Consider the following 25,434-nt stretch of genomic DNA (forward strand, 5'->3'; position numbering starts at 1 on the left):
GCTAAATCGGACCTTCTGCCTTTCAGTCATTTCTAGATTCACCATGATGTACGGAGCATACCCGGCCATTTGTACAAAAATACACAGAGAGGTATTCAAATAGTATTGTCAGCGTTTGAGGGCAGCAGAAACACGTTCCTGAGAGAAAGAGATGCATTGAGGGAAATGCCATTCTCCCCGAGCACCCCCAGCCCTTGGCGCGGGGCCTGGCTGGCGGCCCGCCCTCACGCGAGGCAGGGCCCTCTGCCAGCAGCCCCGCGGGGACCCGGCCCCACCCCGCCACCAGCGGCCCCACACTTCGCTCCTCCGTCTCCTAGAACAACGGCGCCCTCTCCGTTGCGGCCCCGACACAACCGGGCGGGGGAGCGGGCGGCCGCAGCCTCCGCCACCCCCGGGCTGCCGCCTCCCGCCGCCGCGACTCCGGCCCCCGCCTCCCGCCCGTTGCCAAGGTGCCGCCGTTGCCATGGGAGGCCGTAGGGCGCATGCGCGCACTTGCGGAAGTGCCCGGATGCAGCGGGAGGAGGTGCTGCCGCCATATTTGCCCGGAGAGCAGCGAGCTGGTAGCTCCTGAGCCCCCCAGACCCATCGGCTTCCATCCGCCCCGTGCAGTCCCCGACGCCGCCCCGCCTGCAGGACATGGACGATCGGGAGGACCTCGTCTATCAGGCCAAGTTGGCTGAGCAGGCTGAGCGCTACGATGGTGAGCGCTGGCTAGGAAGGCCGTGCAAGGCCAAGGGGAGAGGGAGGGAGGGAGCGGCCACAAAATGGCGGCTGGGCGGGGGAGGGGGGGCAGGGGCGGAGGAGGGGGGCACAGACAAAATGGCGACTGGGAGCGCCCCAAGGGGCTGGTGGAGCTGGGGATGGGGGGCCTGAACGAGTGGGTGGCTTGGGCCTGGGCGGGGCCCGGTTCGGGGGGCGGTGGCGGCAGAAGCCGGGAATAAAATGGCGGCCGCGAAGGGCGAGTCCCGGGGGGGGCAGGGGAGCCGCCCCCGCCTCGGGGGGTCCGACAAAGAGACCCCATTACCCCACGTTGTGCCGCTGACTGGCGAGGCTTGAGGCGGTTCTGATCGGCCCGGGCCTTGCTTACCTTTGGGCCGGGCCCCGCGGAGCTCGGCGGTGTGGGGCTGAGGTCGGCTCGCCGCAGACAACGCCCAGTGCCGTGCTCTCCGGAAGGTGGGTGCCCGGCTCTCGGCCCCTCGGGAGGCGATGCTGGGGAGAGGCTTGTTCGCCGTATTGAGTCCCGGGGGAGGGGGCTAGCGCTTTTCTTTCTCCTCCTTTGCCTTCGGTTGGAGATACTGCTGCCCCTGGCAAACCCAGAGAGAGTGAGCTCTCACCCTGGAGGGATTGAGTACATGATACTTCGTTGCCTGAAGAAAATATATATGCTTTCATTACGTGGTAGAAATTATTACAGATCATCTTGCTTTACCACCGTTGTTTTTTCATTCTTTTTCCTCTGTAAGCTTGTGTGCTATGCCTGAGCATTTCTTATCTGGGGAAAAAGTGGTAGGAGGAGGAACTGGCAACCTTGGATGGTGTCTCTTGCCCCAAAAATGCCTGTCTTGCAACTGTTCCTTTAAACGTTTCCCTTGCATATAATAGAAAGGGCCTTTAATTTTCTCGTTGATGTTACTCTCCTGGGACTGTTACTTTTGCCCTAAGACCTTATGTTTATTCGTTTAAAGTGAAATAAATACCCTTGTATGTAAAAAGTGTGAATTCAGTTACACTTCATTTAGGGGTAGGAAGACACTCCACATACTTTCTGTTCGTAATTTTCGTAGACAACATGACCAAGTTCTCACCAAATGACACATTTTTACTGAGCTGTGCTTAGAAAGCTTCTGACAGCACTGTTGAAAAACGCATGTTTTGGGGAGGAGAATAGACACTACAACAAAAAAGGAAGGCCTATATAAGACTCTCTTTTGTGACAGTTCCGGTAGGGAAATAAGGTAGAATTAAGAATTCCACTAAATAACTGTAAGAGCTTACAGACTAAAATGCCCCCCTGAAAACTGGATGTTGGGGTTACAGCTTAACTGACTTGGACAAAGGGCAGCATGCAATTCCATATTCCCCAGTCAGTGTGCAACTTCTGCTGGGGGTTTTGGGTTTTTGCAGTATCTTACTGCCTACCCTAAAGGATGTGAGATGGGAAGATGCATTTCCTTCCCATTGACCCCCAGTCCCAATTCCAGCAGCATTCCTGGAGTTGGTTTGGTGAATAGGGAGGAAAGGGTTCTCCACCTGGTATGGATGAGTCAGTGCAACTGAAAGTGTTGGCTTTGGTTTGAGTGGAAACCCAAGTTGAATGCTTGGCCAATGTCCTGAAGGATTCATCATCTTTGGGAGCTTTTGAGGCATGACTGTCTTTCTGGTGTTTTCTTAAGTCATTGGTAAATCAGTTCTTTAGCAAATAATCAGACTCTACCCCATTGTAGAGACCTGCAATGCAAAACAGTCAGACTTCCTGTCAACTAATAAAAATTGATTAGTAGGGATTGCCTTGGTGCAGCATTTCCCTCGATGGACTTTCTACCATCCAGTATCATGGATGTTTGCAAAACAAGCTGGCTAGATCAAAATGTAAAGGGCTTCTTATTACCATTCAGAAGCGATATAGCATGAGACTGTTACATTTAGGAGGGAGCACTAAACTTAAAGTTGTGTTGAAATCAATGATGTGGTTTTTAGACTTCAAAGTTTGTTGAAATCGAGTTGGGTAAGCAGATTTAAGGTGCACCCTCTAATTCTGCTGGCTGTTGTAAGTGTATCTTTGTGTATGTCATGTCCATGGCCTGGAAGAGTATGTACTATGGATTTAATAGCATTTAATTCTGTATTCTAGTTCAGCTGAAACAATTAAAAATTATTGGCATAATTTGCTCTTGTTTATATGAAATACTGCGGTTCTGCCAAGATCATAGCTGAGACTGCTAAATAATTCTGTGAAGAAAATTGTTTGGGAAGCCGTATGATGAAAGTCTAAGTTATTCTTAATTTTGCTCTTCAGTTTGATCTCTGAGATGCACGAGCATAAGAGCACAGTTATTAATTGGCACATGTAAAATGGTGTGATGGTAAGTACTGTCTACAAATATGTTGGAATACAAATCTCTTGTGTAACGGAATATGAATGTGGAATGACAATTTTTTTTGTCAATTAAGTTCTGTCCCATCTTCTTTCTAAGAGTGGTGTGTGATGGGTTGCTTTTTATGTGTGGTTCATGGCGTTTATAGCAGCACTTAATGACAGGCATCTAATTGTAGGTTCTTTGTTGTTGCTTACCTGTCCCACTTAAGGAATTTATGCAGTTTTGGAAGCTGTATTTGTACGTTGTTGGAAATACAGTCCTGTATCTGTACTGTCCTCAGTATATTGGCCCAGATTAGGGGGACAACTTTCTAGGTACTTCTGCAGTGTAAGTAGCACTTAAGCCCTGATCTCGAGAGATATTAAGAGATTTAGGTGTCTGACTGTCTCCATAGATGTGCTTAGGCATGTCATGACAAATCACAAAATGCCAGGAAGCTTACTTATACAGGAAGCTTTGTGAGAAATCTCACTTTCTGCTGTTTCTTCAAAGACTATTATTAATAGAATAATATATAGTTATATATTGTCTTTTTTTAAGAAAACAATTGGAGTAGGTAACATTGTGTTGGTTTGTGAAATTACTAATGTTTGAGTTCTTTATATCAAGAGTATGTGTGTCTGGATTCCTGTAGTCTGCTGCTGAATGTTGAAGCCAGTTCTTCGCTGTGGAATCTAGGTAACATCTATCATTTAATCAGGTGAGAGACATGTTATGACACAAGGTAGACTGTAAATAGATACTTAAACTATAAACAGCAGTTTTGTACTACAGGTCTTGAAGTATATGACATCACATTTCCATATGGTGTAACTTAGGTGAGATGAAATAGGTGCGTGTTTGTTTTTTTTTCCCCAAAACCCAGATAATAGGTCAAGGTACAGGTAAGAAGAAAAAAAAAAAACAATCCTATTTGACAGCTCTCCTGACTCCCAGTACAGCAAGGTAACAGCTGACTCCTGTGACTTTATAACTTGTCTATCAGGGAAATGTGTCTTTATTATGAAGGCACTAAGGTGTGCATCAGTGGACTCAATTCAAGATTTGAACCTGTTCTAGAAAAGAAGTGTGTTATAGTAACAGGTCTTGAACTTACAGCTTAATGAATCAATCATTTAAGTCACAAATTAGAATTTAGATTGCATATTAATTTCAATTTCCAGAGGACCTGTCTCTTTCAAGCAAATGCTAAGCACACTTAAGTTTTTTTGGGGGTTCTTTTTTTTTTTTGTCCCCTCACATTAATGGTTAGTACTTACACCTGTCTGTCAAAGGTCTTGGTGTTCTAGTGACATGGGGTAGGACTGCTCTCTTTGTCTCTGAATTGGGTAGATGTGAAAGTGCTAAAAGGTGGAAAAACCTCAACATATCCATAAGAAATGCAGGAATCTAAGAGGTAGAGTGTGGCCAAGACAATGTTGAAGGAATTAGATTGCTAATTTTTTTTTTAAGTGATAATTGTTTACATACCGGGCCATAAAAATTGACTTCTGATCATGAGGAGTTGTGTGAGAGAGGGCCTTTTTCTATAATGGCCTTCTTGAATCTCCTGGGCTACCAGGAGCAACCAAAGGAGACAAACCACTACAATTAGATGGTTTGGTTCTCTGCAAGGAGTCCAGAAGCTGAGTTGGTGTCCATTAAGTTACTTGAATTAGAAGATAACTTAGTAGCAGATCTCAGTCAAGCAGAGAAATGTATGATAAGACTCAGTTTTCAGATTTGCATATGTTTGCTTTCAGTATTTGTAACAAAAATTTTTGTTTGGAGAAACCCTCTTCTATTTAGAAAAGCTTGTGTTCACAGCTTGAAGAGATGATAGTGATGACTTGGAAATCATTTTCTTGTTGCAAGAAAGACTTGTAATAGCCCATAGTATTGATTATGCAGAAAATCCCACTGTTGCTTGGATAATTTGGCTCTAACCTATCTGCTTCTCTGAGTGCATAAAGGTACAAGTATGCTTTGTAGAAGTGTATATTGCAGAGTCATGCAAACAAACGATGGAGGTGTCTTGGCTGCACCAGCTGTTAAAAACCTTATACAAGGAATAGCAGTATAACCTGATGCTTTCTTCACAAAATTGTAGTCTAAGCCACTGTGCAGGATGGATATTCTTATGTTCTTCGTTCCGCCCCCCACCTGTTGGTTGTCTTAACTTCTGGGAATATAGTTGTTAGGTTCTTTCATGCTTGTTTGTGTAGAACTTGTACACTGTGGTAAGTGTGGCATGCTCTAGATGGGGATCTTAAGGTAGGATTATCAATTTTTAGTACTGCAGTAGTTGTACCCTGCTTTTAATTAGTTGTCGTAATCTACTTGGGGGTGCTTCAAGCACATGAAGACCTTGAAGAAAAATTGCAGAATCTTGTGTAGTGTGTAAGGGTAAATGTTGTGTTCCTTTTATGCTTTTACAAACTAAACTGTAAAGGTGCAGCACTGCAGAGTGGGGTGAGCTAATCTGACAACTGGTTGTTGAAAGAGGGATGTCCTCTCTTCCCTGGCTATTCCTCCTGTTTTACTTGGGTTCTAGTCTGACCCTTAGAGCCAGTTTGGTTATCTAAATTATAAGCAAGAATTTATTTTTTTTTTCCCGAGGAGTTGTTTTCTGTGCTGGCGACCTGAATCAGCCAGTTGAGAGGTCAAAGAAGTGTTGAACTGGCATGACAGAATTGATAGGGATCAAGGGGAAAGCCACCCACCTCCCTGCAAGCTGCTGGAGTGGTTTAGCCATCTCTTAAGTCTTACTGGCCAAATGCAGAAAAACCTAAAGCAGGCAATGTAATAGTGTGTTCAGAGGAAGAGTTCCTAATGGATGAAAAGATGAGCCCTACTTTCTCTTGGCTTGAATTTGGAGCTAATCATTGTGGTGAATGGTATCGTGCCCACTGATGCCAGGTGGAGGCCTGCAGTTCTAGGGGAAAATGCAATCTGTGGGCATTAATCTTCACAGTTACACTCATTGCTTAATGGAGGAAATGTGCTTGCCCCTGTTTCTTGAGCTCTTCTTTGTCTTTGTTCTTAGCAGTTTGCTGCTACTACTAAGTTAGTACTTACTATTTGCTTCCATTTTTCTGGATCATGCTTCCCAGTGCAGCACTGTCCCAGTGCAGCACTGTGTGATTCCACTGGTGATCTTTCTCCATTCTGAACACTTGAGTCTTACATTCATACCCTGTTTCCTGTCTTTCAGCCAAGTGTTTATCCATGTGAGGACTTTCCTTCCTATCCCATGGCAGTTGAGTTCCTTAAAGAACCTTGGGTGAGGGACCTTGTCAAATGCCTTTGGGAAATTCAGGTAGACTATATCAAATCATGTCTTCCTTGTCCATATGCTTGACTCATTCAAAGCATCACAGTAGATTTGTGAGGCATTACTTGCGTTTACAGAAGGCCATGCTCTACAATATAATGTTAATGCACATATCCACTCATTCATTTTTTTTTTCTGCAATTCCTGTCAACTTGACCCCTTTTGAGTGTTAGGTTAATGGTTCTGTAGTTCCTCTTGAGTGTCTGCTGGAACACTTCTTGAAAATTGACATAGTTGGTGTTGCTGCTGCTACTAAAGTCTTAACTGAGAGATTATGCATAGCAGTTTAGGATCAGATACTTTGAGTTCTTGTGACTTGCTACTGATCATTTTTTGTTTATTGCAAGAATAAGCAAGTATAAGACTAGTACTGAGTCTTCTCTGAATACTGGTTATGGTGCACAGTCTTCAATGGTACACATATGTGAGAAGACTTGCTTTTTCTGCTGTATTCTTCACATCATCACATCACACTAGATGCTTATTTGCAGCTTTTAGCTCCTGAAGTGCTGAAATAGATATGGAGAAGCAGCTTAGAAGCTTGAAGATTTTGGTCTGCTTTATTCCTCTTAGATTAGGGGAATAGAAAGGATTAAACTTAAAACACAACTTCCGTTTTCTGAAGTGCTGTGCTTCTGCTACTATTAACTTCATAGTATTTAAGAATGGGTTTTGCTAAGGTTCGTTTTGATTTGAGCCTTCATCATGATGACCATCAAGTCATCTCCATCCCACCTTTACTGAACAAACTCTTTTACTGTTCTTATTTTAACAAGCTTTCTCACTTAAGTAGTTCCTCTTTTGGAAGTTGAGCACACCACTATCAGATTTTTTTCTAGCTCTTGTTTTTCCTACAGCAATGTTGAACCTGTGCGTGTGGTGGCAAGGGATAGTTACTTCAGCAGTAAGGTTGAAGTAGATTCTGCGTATTGTTGAAAATCTGGTTAGAAGTGCCCTGTTGTATGCTATATAACTAGATGCTTCGTTAAAAAAAAAATCAGACACTGTAGCATCATGGTTAGTGAGAGATTGTGATACCTGCACTGGAGGTTGCAAATACTGTAGTTTTGCCCCACCAGGTTCTCTTTAGTGCATCAGCTGTTGTTTAGGTCACGTGGTTTCTGTTACAAGCACAAACTTCGATAGAACTGTCAGATACTGGCTACTCCTTTGGTATGGTCTACTGTTTCTTAAGTCTGGAATCCTATATTGGGAAGGTTTTTAGTCTTTCTACCAAATCTGCTGTACATAGCCTGTTGCCATATTTTCTTACATGAGGGCATTCCAGTTCCCCTGAGTTGCTTGGATTTCTAGAGTTTGAGAAGCAGCAAATACTTTTAAGTTTCTCATCTTTATCTGGTAAAGAGGCATTCATTATTTTGTGACACAGTAAGTTTCCTTATCAACTGTGCCTTTTGTATGAATTCTGTGGGTTGGCCTCTAGTAGAGGGTTGTCAAACATATGCTTCTCAACACTTGTAAACTTCCCTATTACTTTTTTAACTTAGAGTAAGGCATAATTTTTGTCTTTCATATTAAAAAAAAAATCCCAATCCACATACCAGGCTGCTTTAAAAATCCTTTGTAGGTAGCACTCAGCGTAGTGGCAACCACTGTCCAAACCCTTCGTGCTTTATAAAGTCTGTACATGTGTGTCCTTACTGTTACTCTGTGGTGGCTGGAGGTGAGTCAGCAATGTTTCAAATGAGGAGCCAAGCATCTTAATCATAGTGGGAGAATGTAGGAACTTAAAAAATGGCGTGGGCATTATTACAGTTTTGTAGTATCTTAGGCAATTTTCAGTTAAATGCCTTTTTCTTGTAAGAATATACAAACCTGATCAGACCAAATGTCTGTTTATTGTGATAGTTCTTATAACAACCAACAGCAAATGCCTGGGGAAGGATATAAATCTAGGACAAGCATGTCATTCTCCAAAATATTCCTCTATCCTTCCACATTTTACACTTCTGGGATTTCCTGCTCTGATGGTGGCATGATCTGACAGTAGCATAATATGGTGACAGCCACAATCAACTGAAAGGCTGGAATTTAACCACTTAAACTACAATCTCTGTCTTTGTGAATCTGCATAATGGTACTTTTTCCATAATGTGGTGTAAGCATCTCCGGATTGTGTATGCAGTGAGTTGTCATTACTGTAGTAATCCTTATTACTGAAATGTAATCCCAGACTTGTATTTTGTCTTGAATGGTCTCTGAGCTTTTCACCTCCTTGTGGAATCTTAGATAGGTAAAGCTGCACTTAGAATATAAAATAGTCGTTCTGTTGACAGGCATATATGACTTTATTTTTGTATAGAATTAGTTTTTTATTGGAGAAGATACAGATACGCTGTCATCTTGCTTTTGTATTGCTGAGCTCTTAAGATTATTCATCAGGCTTAAATTTTCAGGGCTGGATTATGGCTTTACCATGGAAGACCAAGGTATATGCATAATATTTTGTTTTGTTGAAATACTGGTCCAGATTTTTGTATCATAAAATTGGGCTCTGGACTAGACTAAAAACTTTTTTTTCCAACAGGTTTGTGAGTAGGCTGATAAGTCTTTTCTTTGGGTAAAATGCTTGTTTATGGGTGGGATTTTAATCTGTGGTTTTGTATTTAACTAGTAACAGGATTAAGATTTTGAAGAGAAGACCCTTCAGTTAGTTCTCTTCATCAGTGTATTAAGAGAGTCTATGTACGTGGTATGAAGAGTTGGTGAAGCTTGAGGGTTTTGTGCTTCAGCACAAATGAAGAAAGCCTCAGGTGCTGTCCCCCACCCCCCAGCATCTTATCCTTGATGACTGTCACTTGGCAAAAAGTCTGTTTGGCTTATTGACAACGCATGGTCATAAAAATCTTGAGGTGGCAAGGCCTGTTTTCTGGTAGTAGTTCTGAGCAGTTGACTGTTTTCTTTTGGCACCATTGTTTGTGTGGTTATGGTTCTACAAGGTGATAGTTAATGACCTTTGCTGAAGACTGAAGAGATGCAACAGGGCTAAAGTGTACTGACAGAGGCTGTGCTTCTTGATAGGACTGGGTCTTAGGTACGCGGCTGCAAAAGCTATTGCTCAGCTTAAATTTCATTTGTCCTCCAGTCACTTTGTTGGACTCCTGTTTCAAGGGCTTGTAGACATTTAGGCTGGCAATGGATAAAATCCTGCAGAAGTGAAGCAAATGATTAAATTTGTAATGATATGTTTGAGTGTGTTCTGAGAATCAGATACACAAGACTTGCTGTCTCTGTAAATGAGTATAGTTTTTTCTTTTAAATTTCCATGTTAGACAATTCTGCTTCTAGGGCAGAGATTGTGAAGGAAGCCTGTAGTACAGTTGATAAAACTTGCCCTTTTTTTTCCCAGTTGTTGCAATTTCCTGATACAGGCCAGAAGATCTTGGAGACTGTTACTGTACATGTTTCTCACCTCCACGTTTCTGGAGAAATTATTACATGTGTATCATTGTTTATTATGAGATGGGTGTGGATAGGTGTTTTTTTTTACTTCATCAAGAAGCAAATTTTCTATAGAAATGTTGTAGTACATCCCATAGTATGACTGAAGTGCTCTGTAGTTAAGAAGAATATAAATACCTGTTTTAAAGAAAAGCTAAATCTTCTTTAATCTGTATGTTGCTGTGTGACAGACTACCAGTAGGATGCACAAGGTTGCAAGTGTAATTGAAAAAAAGTGTACTACAGAAACCTGCCATTTCCAGAGAAGGTATTAGTGTTACTCAGTTTCCTCTGGCTTTCATAACTTCAGAGAAGATCTAATGGGACAGAGTTGTTGTGGTCTTGGTTAGTTAAGCTTGCCATACATCTAAAACCATGTGGGTTTGATTAAAGCGTAATGGTCATACTGGGTCAGACCAGAGATCTTCAGAGTGATGGTGGATGCCTGGGAAGGAGCATCATAGATGAAGTATGGTATGACTACCCCCCCCTTTTTCTACACTAAATTATTTATATTTACATAGAGGATATCTCTTCAGCTCATGAACTTCTACAACTAATGGTTGAAGGGAGAGCTGCATGTTCACAAATGCTGGTTAATTTCTTAAACTGCAGATGTCATGTGGTTTCAATTACTACTCTTATCTAACTATGTATGTGGAGTGTTAGGACAACTCTTGAAGTCTTCAGGAAAAACAGTTCACCATTCTGCAATAGTAGGGTGATGTTTTGTAAAAGTTTTATCAAATCCTTTGTAGTTTTTTTTATTACTTTCTGTGATTTGGAGAAGTAAGATCTACAGGTAGGGATTTTTTTTTTTCCTCTTCTAGTAAGAATAGAGCCACTATAAAATTTTGTCTTATACATGTGGAGATGTGTTGGAGACTGATAACATTGTTCCTGCCAGGGAAAAAGATTGAGCCTACAGTTTCCACTGCTGAAATAGCTTATGCCTGTTAAAACTGTGAGTTTTGGCACCTGAGGAAAAAATTGACATTAAGCTTCATTAGTTTCCCATTGCATGTGCTGCCATGACACAGCAGAACATAAGGAGGTAAAATGATGGGGGAGGGATGATGAGTGGCCAAGGTAAATAGGCCACAGAACAGTAAAGCATCATATTAGGGGAAGCGTAGCCTAATCACATCATTGTGCTTTTGGCAGAAGCTAAATATGTCATTCTAGTGTCCCTCTACCTGGCAGATAGCTATGAAACAGTTGTCCTGTTGAGTAGATGGGATAGTTGGGGCTTAGTCTCATTTGGTCTTGTTTTCTGTCTGTGGGATTCCTACCACTTCTAGAAGCTGAATGGTAAATGGTGAATGAACTGAGGCACAGTGTGGCAGGACAAAACCTGTGATTCCTGAAAGTTGCATGCTAGGTTCTCAATTAGTGTATATTTAACATTTTTGGTTTTTATTTTTCTAATATGTCACAAGCAATCATAATGTGGTTAGGTAATGAAAGGATTATAACCTTCCTTAAGTAGTTCAAGCTTTTGCTTCCACTTGAGTATAGGAAAACTATATTTGGTAATAATTATTTTAACCTCTGGTTTAAAAGTCCTTTTCAAAAGGTTTAAACTGCAGATACCAATTAACTTAGGTTTTGTGTGTTACTTTTCAGTGTAAATAGCTGCTTGGCATGGGTAGATATGGTTGCTCTGGGTATCCTCAGGATGACTTTTTTTGTAACTTCTCTAAGCACCTAATTTTTCTTTTGGTGGTTTCCTTTTGGAACTTTGTCTTGTTTTCCTGATAACAGTGATCATATTTCTCTACATCTATTCAAATCTGGATTTTGTTTTTTGGTTAATTACCATGTTACACTGTATTCCAGTTGACAAATCAGTGGAGCGTTCTGTAATTTTTCAGTTTATCTGTGCTGAAAGCCAGCTTACATTTGCCCATGCTTTTCTCACTTAATTGCTGCTTTTTCTGAAGCACTTTGAAGAACGTGCATTACTGTAGGATTGTACTGATAACTATTATCCACTGTGAAAAATGTGCTTGCTGCTAATGCTAAATCATTTTTGTTTGTCTCAGAACCCAGAAAACCATATCTTTAAAGAATTTTTTTGGAAGCCTTGTCAAAAGCATTTAAAAGAACATCAGATACTTCCTTTGTATAGATGCTCATTGATTTGTTTGGAACACTCCAGTATAAAAGTGAGGAATAACTGTGTATGAAAGGAGGAAGGAGCCTATTTTGATAAGCTATCATTAATGTACAACTTCTGTTGAATGGTTGGAAAGATGCTTTAACTATGAGAATAATGGCCTGACCTTTTTCTTCTAGAAATGGTTGAATCAATGAAGAAAGTGGCTGGAATGGATGTGGAGTTGACAGTGGAAGAAAGAAACCTGCTTTCTGTTGCATATAAAAATGTGATTGGAGCCAGAAGAGCTTCTTGGAGAATAATCAGCAGCATTGAACAGAAAGAAGAAAACAAAGGTGGAGAAGATAAATTAAAAATGATTCGGGAATATCGGCAAATGGTAAGATGTAGTTGGTGTTATGGCATAATGCCATTTAGTTAAGGTCTAGTTTTGTTCCCCTTGCCATAAATTGCTCTGGTAGTCTGGATTGTCTGCAGTGTGGTGACCTGTAATAAGGTGATGGTCTTGAAAAGATGAAGTCTTCTTCTTGTCTGGAGAATAAAAATACTTGGTGAAGAGGAGAGGTTGAGTGTTTTTGTGTAGGCATTTAAAAGGGCAGTAGCCTCAAAGGAGAAGGGGAGGGCCTTTCCTTCAGTGCATCTGTATAACTGCTAAGTATTTGAACTGTGCTGGCACTTTGTTTCTTCCCTACTTTCTCAAGAGTGAGGCTGCATGTGCTCAGGAGGCCTTATTCTTTCCCTCCAACCTGACTTAGCCCAAGCAACTTTTTTTTTTTTTTTAAAATTAACTGTGTCAAAGGAGGTGCTTGGCTGTTAAGCTTCTACTTCTTATAAAAGTTGCTTTGCATCATACAGATTTTGACACTTGGTGCTATTGCAGTACTCCGTCCTACGGAGTTCAAAATACACTGTTACTTGAAATGCCAGTGGGGAAGGATCGTCAGTGTTGTTCTTGACATAAAGTCAGGCAGTCTGAAGCCAAATGGCCACTTTCTTTGACTCCTTTACTTTGTCTTTTATCACTGATAGTTGCATTTTGTGTAAATTGGCCTTGTTTTGTACTTCTTCCCCCAGATGAGAACTTGGCAGGAGTTGCTGTAAACTAAGTGCTTAGTGGTTGGGTGACAGTGAAAAATAGTTGCCTGGTTAGTCTTGTACAATTGAACCGGCAGGCCTATTATTAGCTCAGACAGCTATGCCCATGTTTAAATGAGTGCTGTGATAGTATGGCTTCTCTGACAGCATCTAGTTCTTAAAAATGTAGATTTAAAATTTTTTTTTGTTTGTTCCTAAGCTGGTCAGTTATACTGATAGCAGTTAAAGCAATCAATTTAAGATAAAGCACTCCATGTTCTGGGGGATGCTAAGATGTCATGGTCATCTCAGCTGTGAAATCTGCATGTGTAATAACCTCTGGGGCCTTGCTATGTTCTCTCTCTTGAGAGAGGGAGAAATTGATCCACATAACTTCATGCTGAGTCTAGTTGGTCTGTGCAACTTTACCTAAAATGGAGAACTTGGAGCAAGCTGTGACTTTCATCTGTAAGGGCTAATGAAACCTTCAGCTGTTAGAACAGTGAGTTGTTGTTTTCCCCCTCCTCCCCTTCCTTAAGTGATGGTTTAGCACGGAGCAGGCATGCTCCCATACTATTTAAATCCCACACATTTCTGTAGAGACTTAATCTCCATTATTTGACGACAAGTGCCTCCACATGGTTCAGATCTTCACTTCAAGAGAAACAGTGTAGTCTATTCTATCACCTGGCACTGATTCATACACCACCAATGGAAATGATGTTGGCTTGGAAATCTTTTCTCAGGAATGCCTCTGGACTGCTTTCTGTTGACTCACAGGGTTTCTGTTGCTCCATGGAATTGTTAAAGTTGTGAGTTTCTAATTTTATGCTGGCATGCTGATGGGATGAGGCTCTGCCAGTTACATATAGTCCCAAATACCATTTCTTGATGATTCTAACAGAACATATAAAATAGGACAATAGCTATCTGATGGTTGTTTAAATTTGTCTTACACTGTGTGCTTCTAGGGTTTTTTGCACAATGTTTTGTGGGTGGTTACTATCTTCTGCCAAAGATCCTTTAATAGTCAAAAGGCTTTTTTCTTGTTTTTGAAGGGAGTGTAAAAAAGGCATTGGTCTGCATCTCTCTATGTAAAGAGAGCAAGTACCATGCAGAACAGACTGGTGTGCAAGAATTACATGTGTGTAGTCCTTGAAGTATCTATCGAGAGAGGGGCTGTGTGAAGTGGTGCCATGCCAACAGTATCTTCAGCTGTTAAATCCTTAAATAGCTATCACTTGCTTCAGGTGGAAGAGCACTGTGGAGAACTGTGATGTAGTTGTGTACTGAAGAAAGACTAGTGGCATCCCCTCAACTCTAGCCCGCGTTTTCCAAGAGGCTTCTATGTATCATTTGTTGCTGAAGACCAGACCCTCTTTGCAGCCACCGGGAGACTTACAATGAGTTAGCATCTGCTGTAAGGAGAGTGTTAAGGGGTTTGGCGAGACGGCATGGGAGCAGTAAGAGCCTGAAGAACATATTGCAAAGGCTTGAATGACGGTGGTCATTGTTGCTGCTGGAACAGCTGCTCTGTTGTCATGGTCAGGGCTTCTTTGAAGAGAGAAGGTCCAGTGCAGGTTCAGCAGAGTTATGGTTATTACACTTACCTTGTCAACAAATACCCGCTGTTGTGGCATTTTTCAGAGTAAATTCAGTGGTGTTGGGAGACCCTTCCTAGGCTTGAAAGGCTCTGAAGAAAAAACTAAAACCAAAACACTTGTCTGGGGACTGACAGGCCAAGTTTAAAGCACTGGGGAGTTGAAAGAACCAGCATCTCTAGAAAAACAAATCCCTTTCACCACCAGAACCAGGTGTGACCTTGCTCAGCCATAGAGTAATGCTGGAGTTGAAGTAGAAGGTGTAGTTTGTGTGAAAGCAATTATTTGATGGTTTTGGTCTACATCAGTAATGATTATAATTTAACATATGGCTCTTAAAAATGTTTGGAGTTCGAGCTACAAGCCAGTGTGACTTGGGGCAGAAATCAAGGGATGATGGTGGTGTCAGAGTAGGGCCGGGCTGGTTTTGTCTGAGGCACATGCTAGGCAATACTGAGAGATGATGGAAGACACCATGCTGTGCCTTTACCCAAACTATTTAAGGTAAATGTAGCAAAACGCATACATAGCCATGGGGAAAAATGCTACTTACTTGCTTCCTTTGTAGACTTTGCTGCTTTTCTGGGCCCTGTGGCCATTTGGATACACAGAAGTAGAGCCCCAGGCTTTCTCATCTGACTGCATCTCTGTAGATGAGAATGCACTGAGACTTGTTGTCTTCGTCCTTGAGAGGATGAAGTGGTGTATGTCTGCACATAATGCAGTTCACTTCCTTGTGGTAAAACCAAATCCCTTCCCTAATAGCATAGGACAAGTATTCACCTTCCTCTGACTGGTATGTGTTTGTAGCATATGAGAATGTGTGTTTCTAAGTGCTCTTACAGCCTGGGTTGTATTCTGGGGCAGCTACAAGGCTCTCTTCTCCTTCCCATCTTCTTAGAAAGGTTAGGCTATGAATTGGCATAAATGTGGGTGGTCTGTGTGTTTGTTTTGGCAGGGGTGGGAGGGAGGGAGGTTACAGGCTTTAGCAACTGTTTCCTACTGTTCTAGTTTCATGTTGCATCTCGGTTGTGAGGTGCAGCTATTTTGGGGGCTACATATTAAAACAGGTCAAAGAACTAGTACAGGCTACCCTTCCCCTCATTGCTTCTAATAAGTTTCTTTATTTAGATCACCAGGTGGTTTACAAGCTTTTGTATCTGCAGAGCTAAGAACACAGTCTGGAATCTGATTAAGCCAGCACTACCACTCAAATAAAAGAGAGGCAGGGTGGATTGTGGGGGCTTCTGTGCACCCATTGGGTTGAGCAGTCTTTCCGTGCTGGGCAGAGCCTGTAGTACCATATGTCATATTTGGAGCTGGAATGGTGATAGACCCTAAACCTGCCTTTCTGAGTGCTCTGAACAGGCTTAGTGTGGGCTCTTGTGCTGGTTTGCTGCTTTGCAGAGCTCATTGAGCCACTTTTATGAAAGGGATCTGTTCTAGACAAAGAGCTTTTAGGGTTTTATTGTGCATTTTTTGTTTTGTTCTTAATCAACTTGATTTGTATTAAATCTTTTTAAACTAAGCTTGGTCAGGACATTTACATTGCCCTGGACGGCAGCTGATCTGTGATAACTTGTGTGACTGATCCTTTAAGCAAAGCTGAAAAAGGTCTGTCTGAGATAAAATAGAAGTTTGTACGTGTATGGTTATTTGACAAAAGAGCATTAGAAACTGATTTAATTCTTTGCAGTTTTGCTGAAGATCTCTCTGCAAAAGAAGTCATTGAAAAAGAGGATCAAGAGGAAAGAAGTTTGCAGGAACTGACTGCTGGCCAAAGGTTTTATAGCTTTTGTAGCCCAAGAATATAAAGTAGATTCTTCTCAAGTGACCATATTTCAGCAACTTCCTTAAGCATTTGTCACATAACTTTAAGTACAGCATCTAACTCTTCCTCTGAATGTTAGGGCATTCTGACATTGTTTGTACATGAAATTTGATGTAGATTATTTTCTCTAAAGGAAGTCTTGCAAATCTGTTAAGTCATTTTGTACAAATTGGTATGTGTATGTATGTGCCAGTTCAACATTTATTTTGGATCTATAATTTCAACAGCTTTTGAGGACAGATGTTGTCGTTACAGACCCTGATAGTTTGGAAGCTACATGGTGATAAAAATACTACGTGGCAAGAAAAATGCTTAAAGAAAGAAGGAAAGAAAACTGCATGGGTGGGAGGATAGGAAGGGATAGTGGACTAAGTGGGGCTGCTCTTGTGATCCAAGACATGCAGTTTCTGGTAGTTTCTTGTAACTCATAGTGATGCCTCTGCTTGAAAACCTCGACTTTATAGTACATAAAAGTTGCTTGAGCCAGAGTTGTCTTCAGCTGGAGCTGTGAAAGTTACTGCGAAATCATGAAAGAGCAGTAGGTTACCAGCTGCACTTAACCAACCACTCCTACTGTGAATGACATGGGATGCTCAGAGCAAGTCTGGTTTTGGCAATGGTGGTGTCAAAAGATGGTTTTTAGCTTTTTTGGATATGCTTAGTTTCTTTGCTTTCAGGTGTGAAACTGTGTGGTAAAACCTAACCTCATAGACCTTGCTTTCTATTCTGAATTTTAAAAAAAGAAGGTGATGTGACCATGTGTTCAACTTTGGCAATTAAAGTCCATTATCTGTTTTTAAATGAGGCTTTATATATTGTTTTTCTTTGGCCACAGATGTCACTTAGTATTGATGATTTCTGCTTTTTCTCTTGAGTTGCTGCACTTTGCCTTTTTCACCCGCTTCTGAAGTCTGTACCTTCTGGAGTTTGTTTTCCTCTTGTATCTGACCTTTTTGTTTGTGTGGCACATCTTTATTCTCTTCTGATACTCTGATTTTTGTCTTACAGCTCTTCTGTTAGAGCTTTGCCTCCCAGGTAGTCACTAGAAACGTGTTCTGAAGGTGCCATTTAACTCTGGGGTGTAATGGAGTTCAGCTGATTTGTATTAGTTGCAGTCAAATTGTCCCCTTAACCATTGCCAGTTTTAGGGCAGCTTTCCAGGATCAAAAATGTAAGGAATTAGGAGTTGTGTAAGCCTTGCAGTAAGAAATTACATCCCGAGTAAAACATAGTGCAACTGTCTAGCAAGGTGTCTTCTAGGGAATTCATAATTCCATTATTCAGTTACGCATTTCATCATACATCACGCCTTGCCTATTTTGTGTGCCATGCAGAGCTGTTATGCTTAATGCACCTGTGGAGCAGCTGAATTTTTTTTTTTCCTTCTGTCCTTCTCTTTGGATTTTTATGAGGTTGTCTATTTGATACTGGGATATTTTTGAAATAGCTCTTAGTCTTACATGCTAACCTCGCCTCCTCTTTTCATTTTGGGTTTGTTTTTTTAATAGGTTGAGACTGAACTGAAGTTAATCTGTTGTGACATTCTGGATGTACTGGACAAACACCTCATTCCAGCAGCTAACACTGGCGAGTCCAAGGTTTTCTATTACAAAATGTAAGTATCTTCTCATGAGGCAGGGACATCTTACTGTATCTGAACTAGAGAAAGAAATAAAGTAGCTATACATGTGTCTTCTGCCTATTCAACCACAGTAGCTTCTTCTAGAAAGAGGGCAGTTCGGTCATGTCTAACCAATATCCCTTTTTGGCTGCCTTTGTATTAGTGTCCTGATCATGTGGTTGCAGATAGAGTTGTTTGGAATAAGGTCATGAGAACTTAACATAAGCTGTTATGCAGCTCTTCTATTTAAGAAACAACCATTTTCTTTAATTGAGCTAATAATGTAGAAATCACATCCCTGCTTCAGTGTTTTCTTGAATGAGCCGTACATTCCTCACAAAGAGAAGATGATGTAGACAGATAACGGTCACCTAGTGTCAGCTTCAAAATTGCATTATGAAATGAAACTTGGCCTTGGAGTATGTTGCTGTCGTCTCTAGTTTGATGCATATTTTGTACTTCTGATGCATAGTTCAGATCTTGAAATGATCAGAGAGTGTTTGAGCCTGTAGTTGAATTATCTCTGTCCTTCAGATCAAAAACTTGTCTAGTTCAGATGAGATGCAGTTGTACAGAGACGCAGTTTGGTAATGGAGGCTGTACTTCATGTATTAATGCAAGAAAATAAGCGATCTGAAACCTTTTCTTGCCTGATGGTTTAAAATTCACTGACAGTAATTCAGCAGCAGTGTCCTTTGTGTGTGAATATATAAACATCAGTTTCAGAACTAAGCTATTGATTTAGTGGCTGGTGGGGAAATAAGGACTACTGACTTTGTACTGTTTCTGTTTTCAGGAAGGGGGACTACCATAGGTATCTGGCTGAGTTTGCCACAGGAAATGACAGGAAGGAGGCTGCAGAGAATAGCTTGGTGGCTTATAAAGCTGCTAGTGATATTGCAATGACAGAACTCCCTCCAACACATCCTATCCGCCTAGGACTTGCGCTCAACTTCTCTGTATTCTACTATGAAATTCTTAATTCTCCTGATCGTGCCTGCAGGTAGGTAGTGACTGAGAAGATGGGGAAGTCTTATGTGAATACCAGACAAGCCAGAAATGGTTGCTACTTGGGTAACTGCTTTTCCTCAGCGGGAACACTGGACTGGTTTTCTTCCTGCTGTAGTTAATGACTTGCTCCATTTGAGGTCAATCAGTTGGAAAGGTTTTCACCTTTGTCATTTTCTTTTGAGTCCAGATTCATTTGTTTATCTGGGAATAGACATGTATGAGAAGCAGAATAGTGATAACCTTGCATTGATAACTCATAGCAGTTTAACAGCTTGCCATGTTCACTCTGTGCATGCCTTTATCCTGCAAAAAGTGTGAGGTGATTTAACTTGCTTCTCTTGCTGTTGGCTATTATACAAGGTAATAGGGATCACGTTACTAATTTTCTGTGAGCTCTGAGCATGTATAGAATGACAATAGCTCATCTATCTGTAGGGGTTCATCTCATATGAGCAAAAAATGATGATCAAAGCAAATGCCTCTTCTATTCCTGTCATTGCAGGTTATGTAATAAACTTCCTTTTAAGCTTTTAGCAGACCTTGATCAGTTGTACCGCAAGATGTAGAAATGTTTGATAAAACCAGTATTCTTGGGTAAAAAGATTCTTAAGTACACAGTGTGACTGGTTTTGAAGATGGGAGATACTTGGATGAACATCTAAACACTGTTAAATAATACAGAAATTTGTTACAGAAGCTATGGATGTCATGTAGCTAAACTAGAAGATAGGTGTTCTGAGGCAGAGGTTTAACTTGTGTGCTTCTGATTTTGTTTAGCAGCATATGTTAAATCTGACTTATTCTGTGCTTATAGGTTGGCAAAAGCAGCTTTCGATGATGCTATTGCAGAACTGGATACACTGAGTGAAGAAAGCTATAAGGACTCTACACTTATCATGCAGTTGTTACGTGATAATCTGACACTATGGACTTCAGACATGCAGGGTGATGGTAAGTAAACTGCTCTAAAATGTTGCTGTCCCCTGATCTCTGCCCAGAAAACAGAGCGTGGAAATGTAGATTGGTTTGGTGTTTTATTCCTGTCTTTCCTAATTAATTGATCGTCCTGAACTCTTATCCTTTCTTAACACTGGATGAATTGATGAGGTGATACTAGTTTCTTTTGAGAAGCTTTTCAGTTCTCACTTGAAGGAAGGAGGTGTGGAATTAGTAACAACTTTTTTTTTCTCCCCACCTGCCTGTTTAGGCATCTATGGTTATTTTAAAAGTGGTGACTTAATTTAATTTAGCTTTTCTTTTTATGGCTTACTGTGTTTATCAACAGTTGTCCTTACAACCAGATGTGAATTTCCAGTGCAGGAGGGGGTATTGCAAATGATCTAGTTCCCTTTTTTTTCAGGTCACTCAGTATTTCTGTTGGCATTTTAGTGGAAGATTACTACTATCATGCTAATCACTTCACCTTACAGCACTTTCCGTATCTTTTACTTTTCTTATGAAGAATTGAGTACAAAGAGAAGAGGAAAAAGGAAAAGGGATTTTGTAAAATACTTTATTACCAGAAGGAAAAAAAAAAAAAAAGCTTGGGGAAATCTAATTTGCTATTTTGAGATGTCTGCAGTACTTCTAGTACTCCCAAAAATGCTAGGTTGTGGCTCCTGAAGTGGGCTCTTGCCAGAGCAAATACAGAATATATCCCCTGGCAGCACCAGAGGGTGGGACATTGCTTGCTTCTGTTTACTAACATCTGATAGTTATTTAAATTTTTAAGTAGTGTTTTGGCATACTGAATGGACTTCTTCCTGTTACACTTTCACATACAATGCTAAGTATGAATTTACTTGTTTCATTTTTTTGAGTTATGCCTTCTGTTTCACTGATTATTGGTAGTGAATCAAACATAATTTCTATCTAGAAAGATTAAACTCATGTCGTCTTCTACAATTATGCCCTGGAGAGACAAGTGGAAAGAGCTGACTTTACTTTTAACTTGGAGGGGGGGGGAAGTCAGTCCTGTTTCTAAAATATGTGAGGTTTTTAGAAATGCACAGAGGTTGGAAGCAACATTGCTGCTTAACTGCAAATAAATGAGTGTTGTAAATTTTATTGTAAGATGTTACTTGAAGCATGGCAGTTGCCATATAGCATTACTTTGGAGTACTTTATTGGTGTAGTGTCCATTTGAAAGCAATTGTAGAATCCCTTAACTTTCTACTGACTACCTAGTTTTGTGGATTCATGGGTTTGTTTTAAAGAAGTATTGTTACTTGATAGCTTCTGGCTGTTTGCACAGATAATGAGTATTGAATGTTGCAGGTCATATTTTGCCCCTGTTTATTCTGGCTTTTGACAGAACTGGGAAAGCTAAATGTGTGGGGTTACCCTACCTCCTAGTGCTTGAGTCTCTTGCAAGGGACACACCTTGATTTCAGAGGTGTAAGATTATCTAATGGTGCAGAAGCATGTGTGTGTATCCTGGATGGATCTGTACAGACTCTGCTCTAAATACTGCAGGTATTATTGGAATCCTTCGTTGCCATTGGAAAAAGAAATTTGTTCCCAATTCCCACAGTTAAGATACGACTTTTTTTTTTTTTTTAATGGAGCCAAATATCCTGGTGCTCTGGGAACACTGGAAGCCATTTTGGTGAAGTAACAAGGCTGGATTGCTATTGCAGATAGTAGCATTAGAACATCTTCCAAAAGCTATCTTTATTTGCATGCAAGCTGACTAATGTGTCTCATGTATCTTGTATATCGTAGAAGTTCCAACAAGATTATTTACAGAGGCTCTTTCTATTTATTTTTGGCATAATCTAGATTCAAATTTCTTGTTTCATAATTAGCTCCATAGCAAAGAAAATACTTTTGTTCCTCCTGAAGTATTTCAGATTATCCAAGTTACAGTTTATGATGCATGCCTGAAAGATAATGATTACAAAATTTAAAATACTGCAGAACTATGTAAAATCATGGTGCAGTTCTTCAGGTCCACAAAAAAAATACGGTGTTCATGCATAATGTTTAGACATAGGTGTGAAGTTAAGTTTTTTGCATTTCCTCATACCGTGCTAATACGCTGACTAATATGCTGATGCACTTAAAACTATTGCTTCCAGAACTCCGTATTTCCAAAATGGGTAGAGCCTTTGAAGGTTGGTAAAAGTTAGCAGTGGCACTCAAAAACATCGTCACAATTACCAGTTTCCTAAGGGGTAGGGCAGACTTGAAAAAGGCTTGTTCTGTATTAAGCTTTTGCCTGGTTTGGTTTCAGTTGTGTAGGTTGTAGGGAATGACCAAGATCAGGTGTTACTCAGCTGGCTATACTTTTTCATCTCATTTACTGTATCTTTTAACCATGTCATAGATGAGCTGTTTAGTTTATTTTCATGCTTGTAATGTCGTCTTCATGATTCCTGTTTTCCCCTTCTTTCCTGCTGTATAGATTCCTAAAGGAAAGTCCAACTGTTCATTTCCTAAAAACTCTACTTTGTAAGTCTTTGTCATGGCTGAATGAACTTTTCAGCGTCAGTTTTCTTCCGATCACTAATCGTGCTTGCCTCTCTCACTCTCTTGCTGCTGATAAATTGCTTGTATCTTTGGCTCCATTCCAGGGCTAAGCCATGTTCTACCAATTTGTGACCTGTTACCCCAGCCCAGGTCCAATACGCTTGACTAAGATCCAGTCACTTACATGTTTGGGAATTGAGCTGCATACCTGGATGGATATTAAGAATATTTGGGCATGAAAAGTACTTTCACAGTCGCCTGTTACGGGAATAATTGCTTAAGCGTGTTGGCTAGAGCATGCTCAGATCTTGTTTTAATCATCTTCCTGGGTTAGGGCCTCTGCTTTCCTCTCTAAATGATGTGTAATTTTAAATGTAAATTTTATTGTTGTTGAACGTCAGATGTCTTGTGTTCCTAGGCCACCTCTTCCAAAATCTACTTTGTATTGTACCTGGTGATAATTCTGCATCTGGACATGCTCTGAGCAGGCATTCTGATTATATGCTGAAAGTCATTAGTCTCATTTGATTGGATTTTATTACAAATTAATCTTTTGAATGGGTAGTTATTGTTTATTGCCCTTAAGAGAGTACCATCTCACATGGTTAAGCATAATTGTAAAGAAAACACTTTCAAGTTTCTCTTAGCACATGCACGATTAAGTTAATTGATATGGCACTAGCTGAAGTACGTTAAACTTCTTCCTGTTGCAGTAGAAATCAGGCAAAGACATGCAGAAGGCTCTGCATGTGTCTCACCTGGGGTGGCTGCAGTATAACCAAACACTTGCTGCAGGTGTCTTCTTGATGGACAGACTTTGGTTCCACTGCATGTTGCAGCCTGGTTGAATAGGTCCAAACTGGCCATTTTTCAAGAGAAAGTAATTTCCACGAGATGTTTTCCTTTAATAACCTCAAGCCTAGGGTTTGTTGTCATGTTGGACTTGAAAATAGGGATGTTTTTCCATACTGCTTTTGGTACCTTTAATAATAAATGCCATGAGTGTTATTTTATAAAATTTACTGCAGTACTTTGCTGTTGTCGAGACTTGAGTGGACTTGGGCAGAGAAGAGTTTAATTTCTAAAACCTGTTTTGGTCTCATTTCCATAGCTTGATGTCCTTAGTGTGCTCTGGAGTAGAGATGAGGTTTTGGGAAGGTATTTTCTCATGTAAGGATGTTGATCTACAGCCATTCTGATCACTTTTGTCTTGGCTGTTCATCTCCTGATCAACAGGACTGATCCCATGCACAGTCTCAGTTTTCAGAAATGGTGGTTTGTTGTTTGTCCTTATGACAGAGTGCATCTTCTAATAGCCTGAGCTGCGGTTCTGTATGAAATGTGACGGGGTGATTATAAGGCTTAATTTCCATGGAAACGCTTCACTCCAGAACTGGCTGTGTTATGAGTGTGTGTGTGTGTCATTTACGCAAGTGTGTGAGTGAGCGCGTGTACTTGCATGAAACTATTAATCTCTAGAGGCTTGTTAAGCCATTCTGCAGGTCTCATTTTTAAAAGTTAATGTCTCCCTTACTTTTAAACACTTCCATAGGTGAAGAACAGAATAAAGAAGCGCTGCAGGATGTGGAAGATGAAAACCAGTGAGACACAAAGGCCAACAAGAGAACCCATCTCTGACCACCCTTCCCCTTCCCCACAAAAACCCTCAGTGTCACTCTGAGAACCACCAAATCTGACTTTTACATTGGGTCTCAGAATTTAGGTTCCTGCCCTGTTGGGTTTCTTTATTTTTATTTTTTTTACACAGTTTAAAAGTTCTTAAAGGCAAGAGTGAATTTCTGTGGATTTTACTGGTGCCAGCTTTTAGGTTCTTTTAAGACACTAACAGGACTGCGTAAAGGCTTTTTCAGCATTACTGTGTTGTCTCCTGCCCGACGTGGCGAGATTGCCATTAGAAGTGGATGTTACACCTGAAGGCCGCTAGACTTGTAGGGGAGAGATTTGTTATGGCGAGGTAGTGCGCATGTGGTGGCATTTTTCTTTTTTTATAACTGTTTAAACTGAATTTTATACCAATGTTTAAACTTAATTGGGTGTTTAGCTTGAAGTTACAAGGCTGCATTGGGACATATATTATAGTGGTTTTACTGTATAAAAACAGAAGTTTCCAAACTGCTGAAATGTTGCTGAAAATGATGGTGCTGGTAACAGTTCAACAATCCGTGGCTGCTCATTCTTGCCTATTCTTTACTTTTCCTCAAAGCAGGTTAGCATTGAAGGTGGCATTGATAAGCCTGCATGCGTGTTCAATATTTTTTCTTTCTCCCTCCCCTTTCCCCATCTCCCTTCGCTCGCTCAACCTCTTTTGTTCAGTATGTGTAACTTGAAGCTAATTTGTACTACTGGATATCTGACTGGAGCCACAGATACAGAATCTGTATTGTTCTTACTGAAACACAGCATGGAATTAACATTAAACTTAAATAAAACAAACCTAAATTAAAAATGCCAAATATTATTATGAGTTTCTTTTTCTATTTGAGTTATTTCAGCAAGAGTAACTTTGCTTTGTTGCTTGTAATAGGAACATGTGGAGGGGGAGAGAGAAGTGACAGCATTGTTCTTCAGACATGAGATAAAGTAAGAAAGATCCCAGTCTTATGTGTAAGTAGTACAGCTGTGAGAGCAGCCTGCTTCATCAGGAGTAGTCAGCAGCTCTTCCAAACCATTTATTCAGTCTTTCCCTACCTGAACGCACAAAAACCCATCATCTGGTTGGTGCATTCCCCTCAACTTGCCCTTAGAGATTCCTCCTCCAGTCCAGCTGTGTGGATGGAGGGAAGGGAACCATGTTATCTTAATGTCCACCCTG

General features: G+C 40.7%; 1 protein-coding gene across 2 annotated transcripts; it reads left to right on the forward strand.

Moving 5' to 3' along the window:
• The first annotated feature begins 501 nt into the window (after positions 1–501).
• Positions 502–25,075, forward strand: YWHAE (tyrosine 3-monooxygenase/tryptophan 5-monooxygenase activation protein epsilon). Of its 2 annotated transcripts, XM_074889947.1 has the most exons (7): positions 502–700; positions 12,172–12,371; positions 18,007–18,113; positions 18,916–19,122; positions 19,945–20,081; positions 22,537–22,583; positions 24,154–25,075. In XM_074889947.1, exons 1-6 carry the CDS (start codon positions 637–639, stop codon positions 22,542–22,544), a joined length of 723 nt encoding a protein of 240 aa, XP_074746048.1. In that variant the 5' UTR covers positions 502–636; the 3' UTR covers positions 22,545–22,583; positions 24,154–25,075. The 2 variants fall into 2 exon arrangements, with proteins under 2 accessions (XP_074746048.1, XP_074746047.1); XM_074889946.1 differs by lacking the exon at positions 22,537–22,583.
• Positions 25,076–25,434: the final 359 nt, after the last annotated feature.

Source organism: Strix uralensis, chromosome 20 (genome assembly GCF_047716275.1).
Source record: "Strix uralensis isolate ZFMK-TIS-50842 chromosome 20, bStrUra1, whole genome shotgun sequence".
In the NCBI taxonomy this organism is placed as follows: Eukaryota; Metazoa; Chordata; class Aves; order Strigiformes; family Strigidae; genus Strix; species Strix uralensis.

Coding starts and splice junctions, on each gene's coding strand:
- YWHAE (XM_074889946.1), top strand. CDS start 637: ATGGACGATCGGGAGGACCTCGTCTATCAGGCCAAGTTGGCTGAGCAG. Junction 18,114..18,915: donor AAGGTTTTCTATTACAAAAT/GTAAGTATCTTC, acceptor TTCTGTTTTCAG/GAAGGGGGACTACCATAGGT. Junction 19,123..19,944: donor TCTCCTGATCGTGCCTGCAG/GTAGGTAGTGAC, acceptor CTGTGCTTATAG/GTTGGCAAAAGCAGCTTTCG.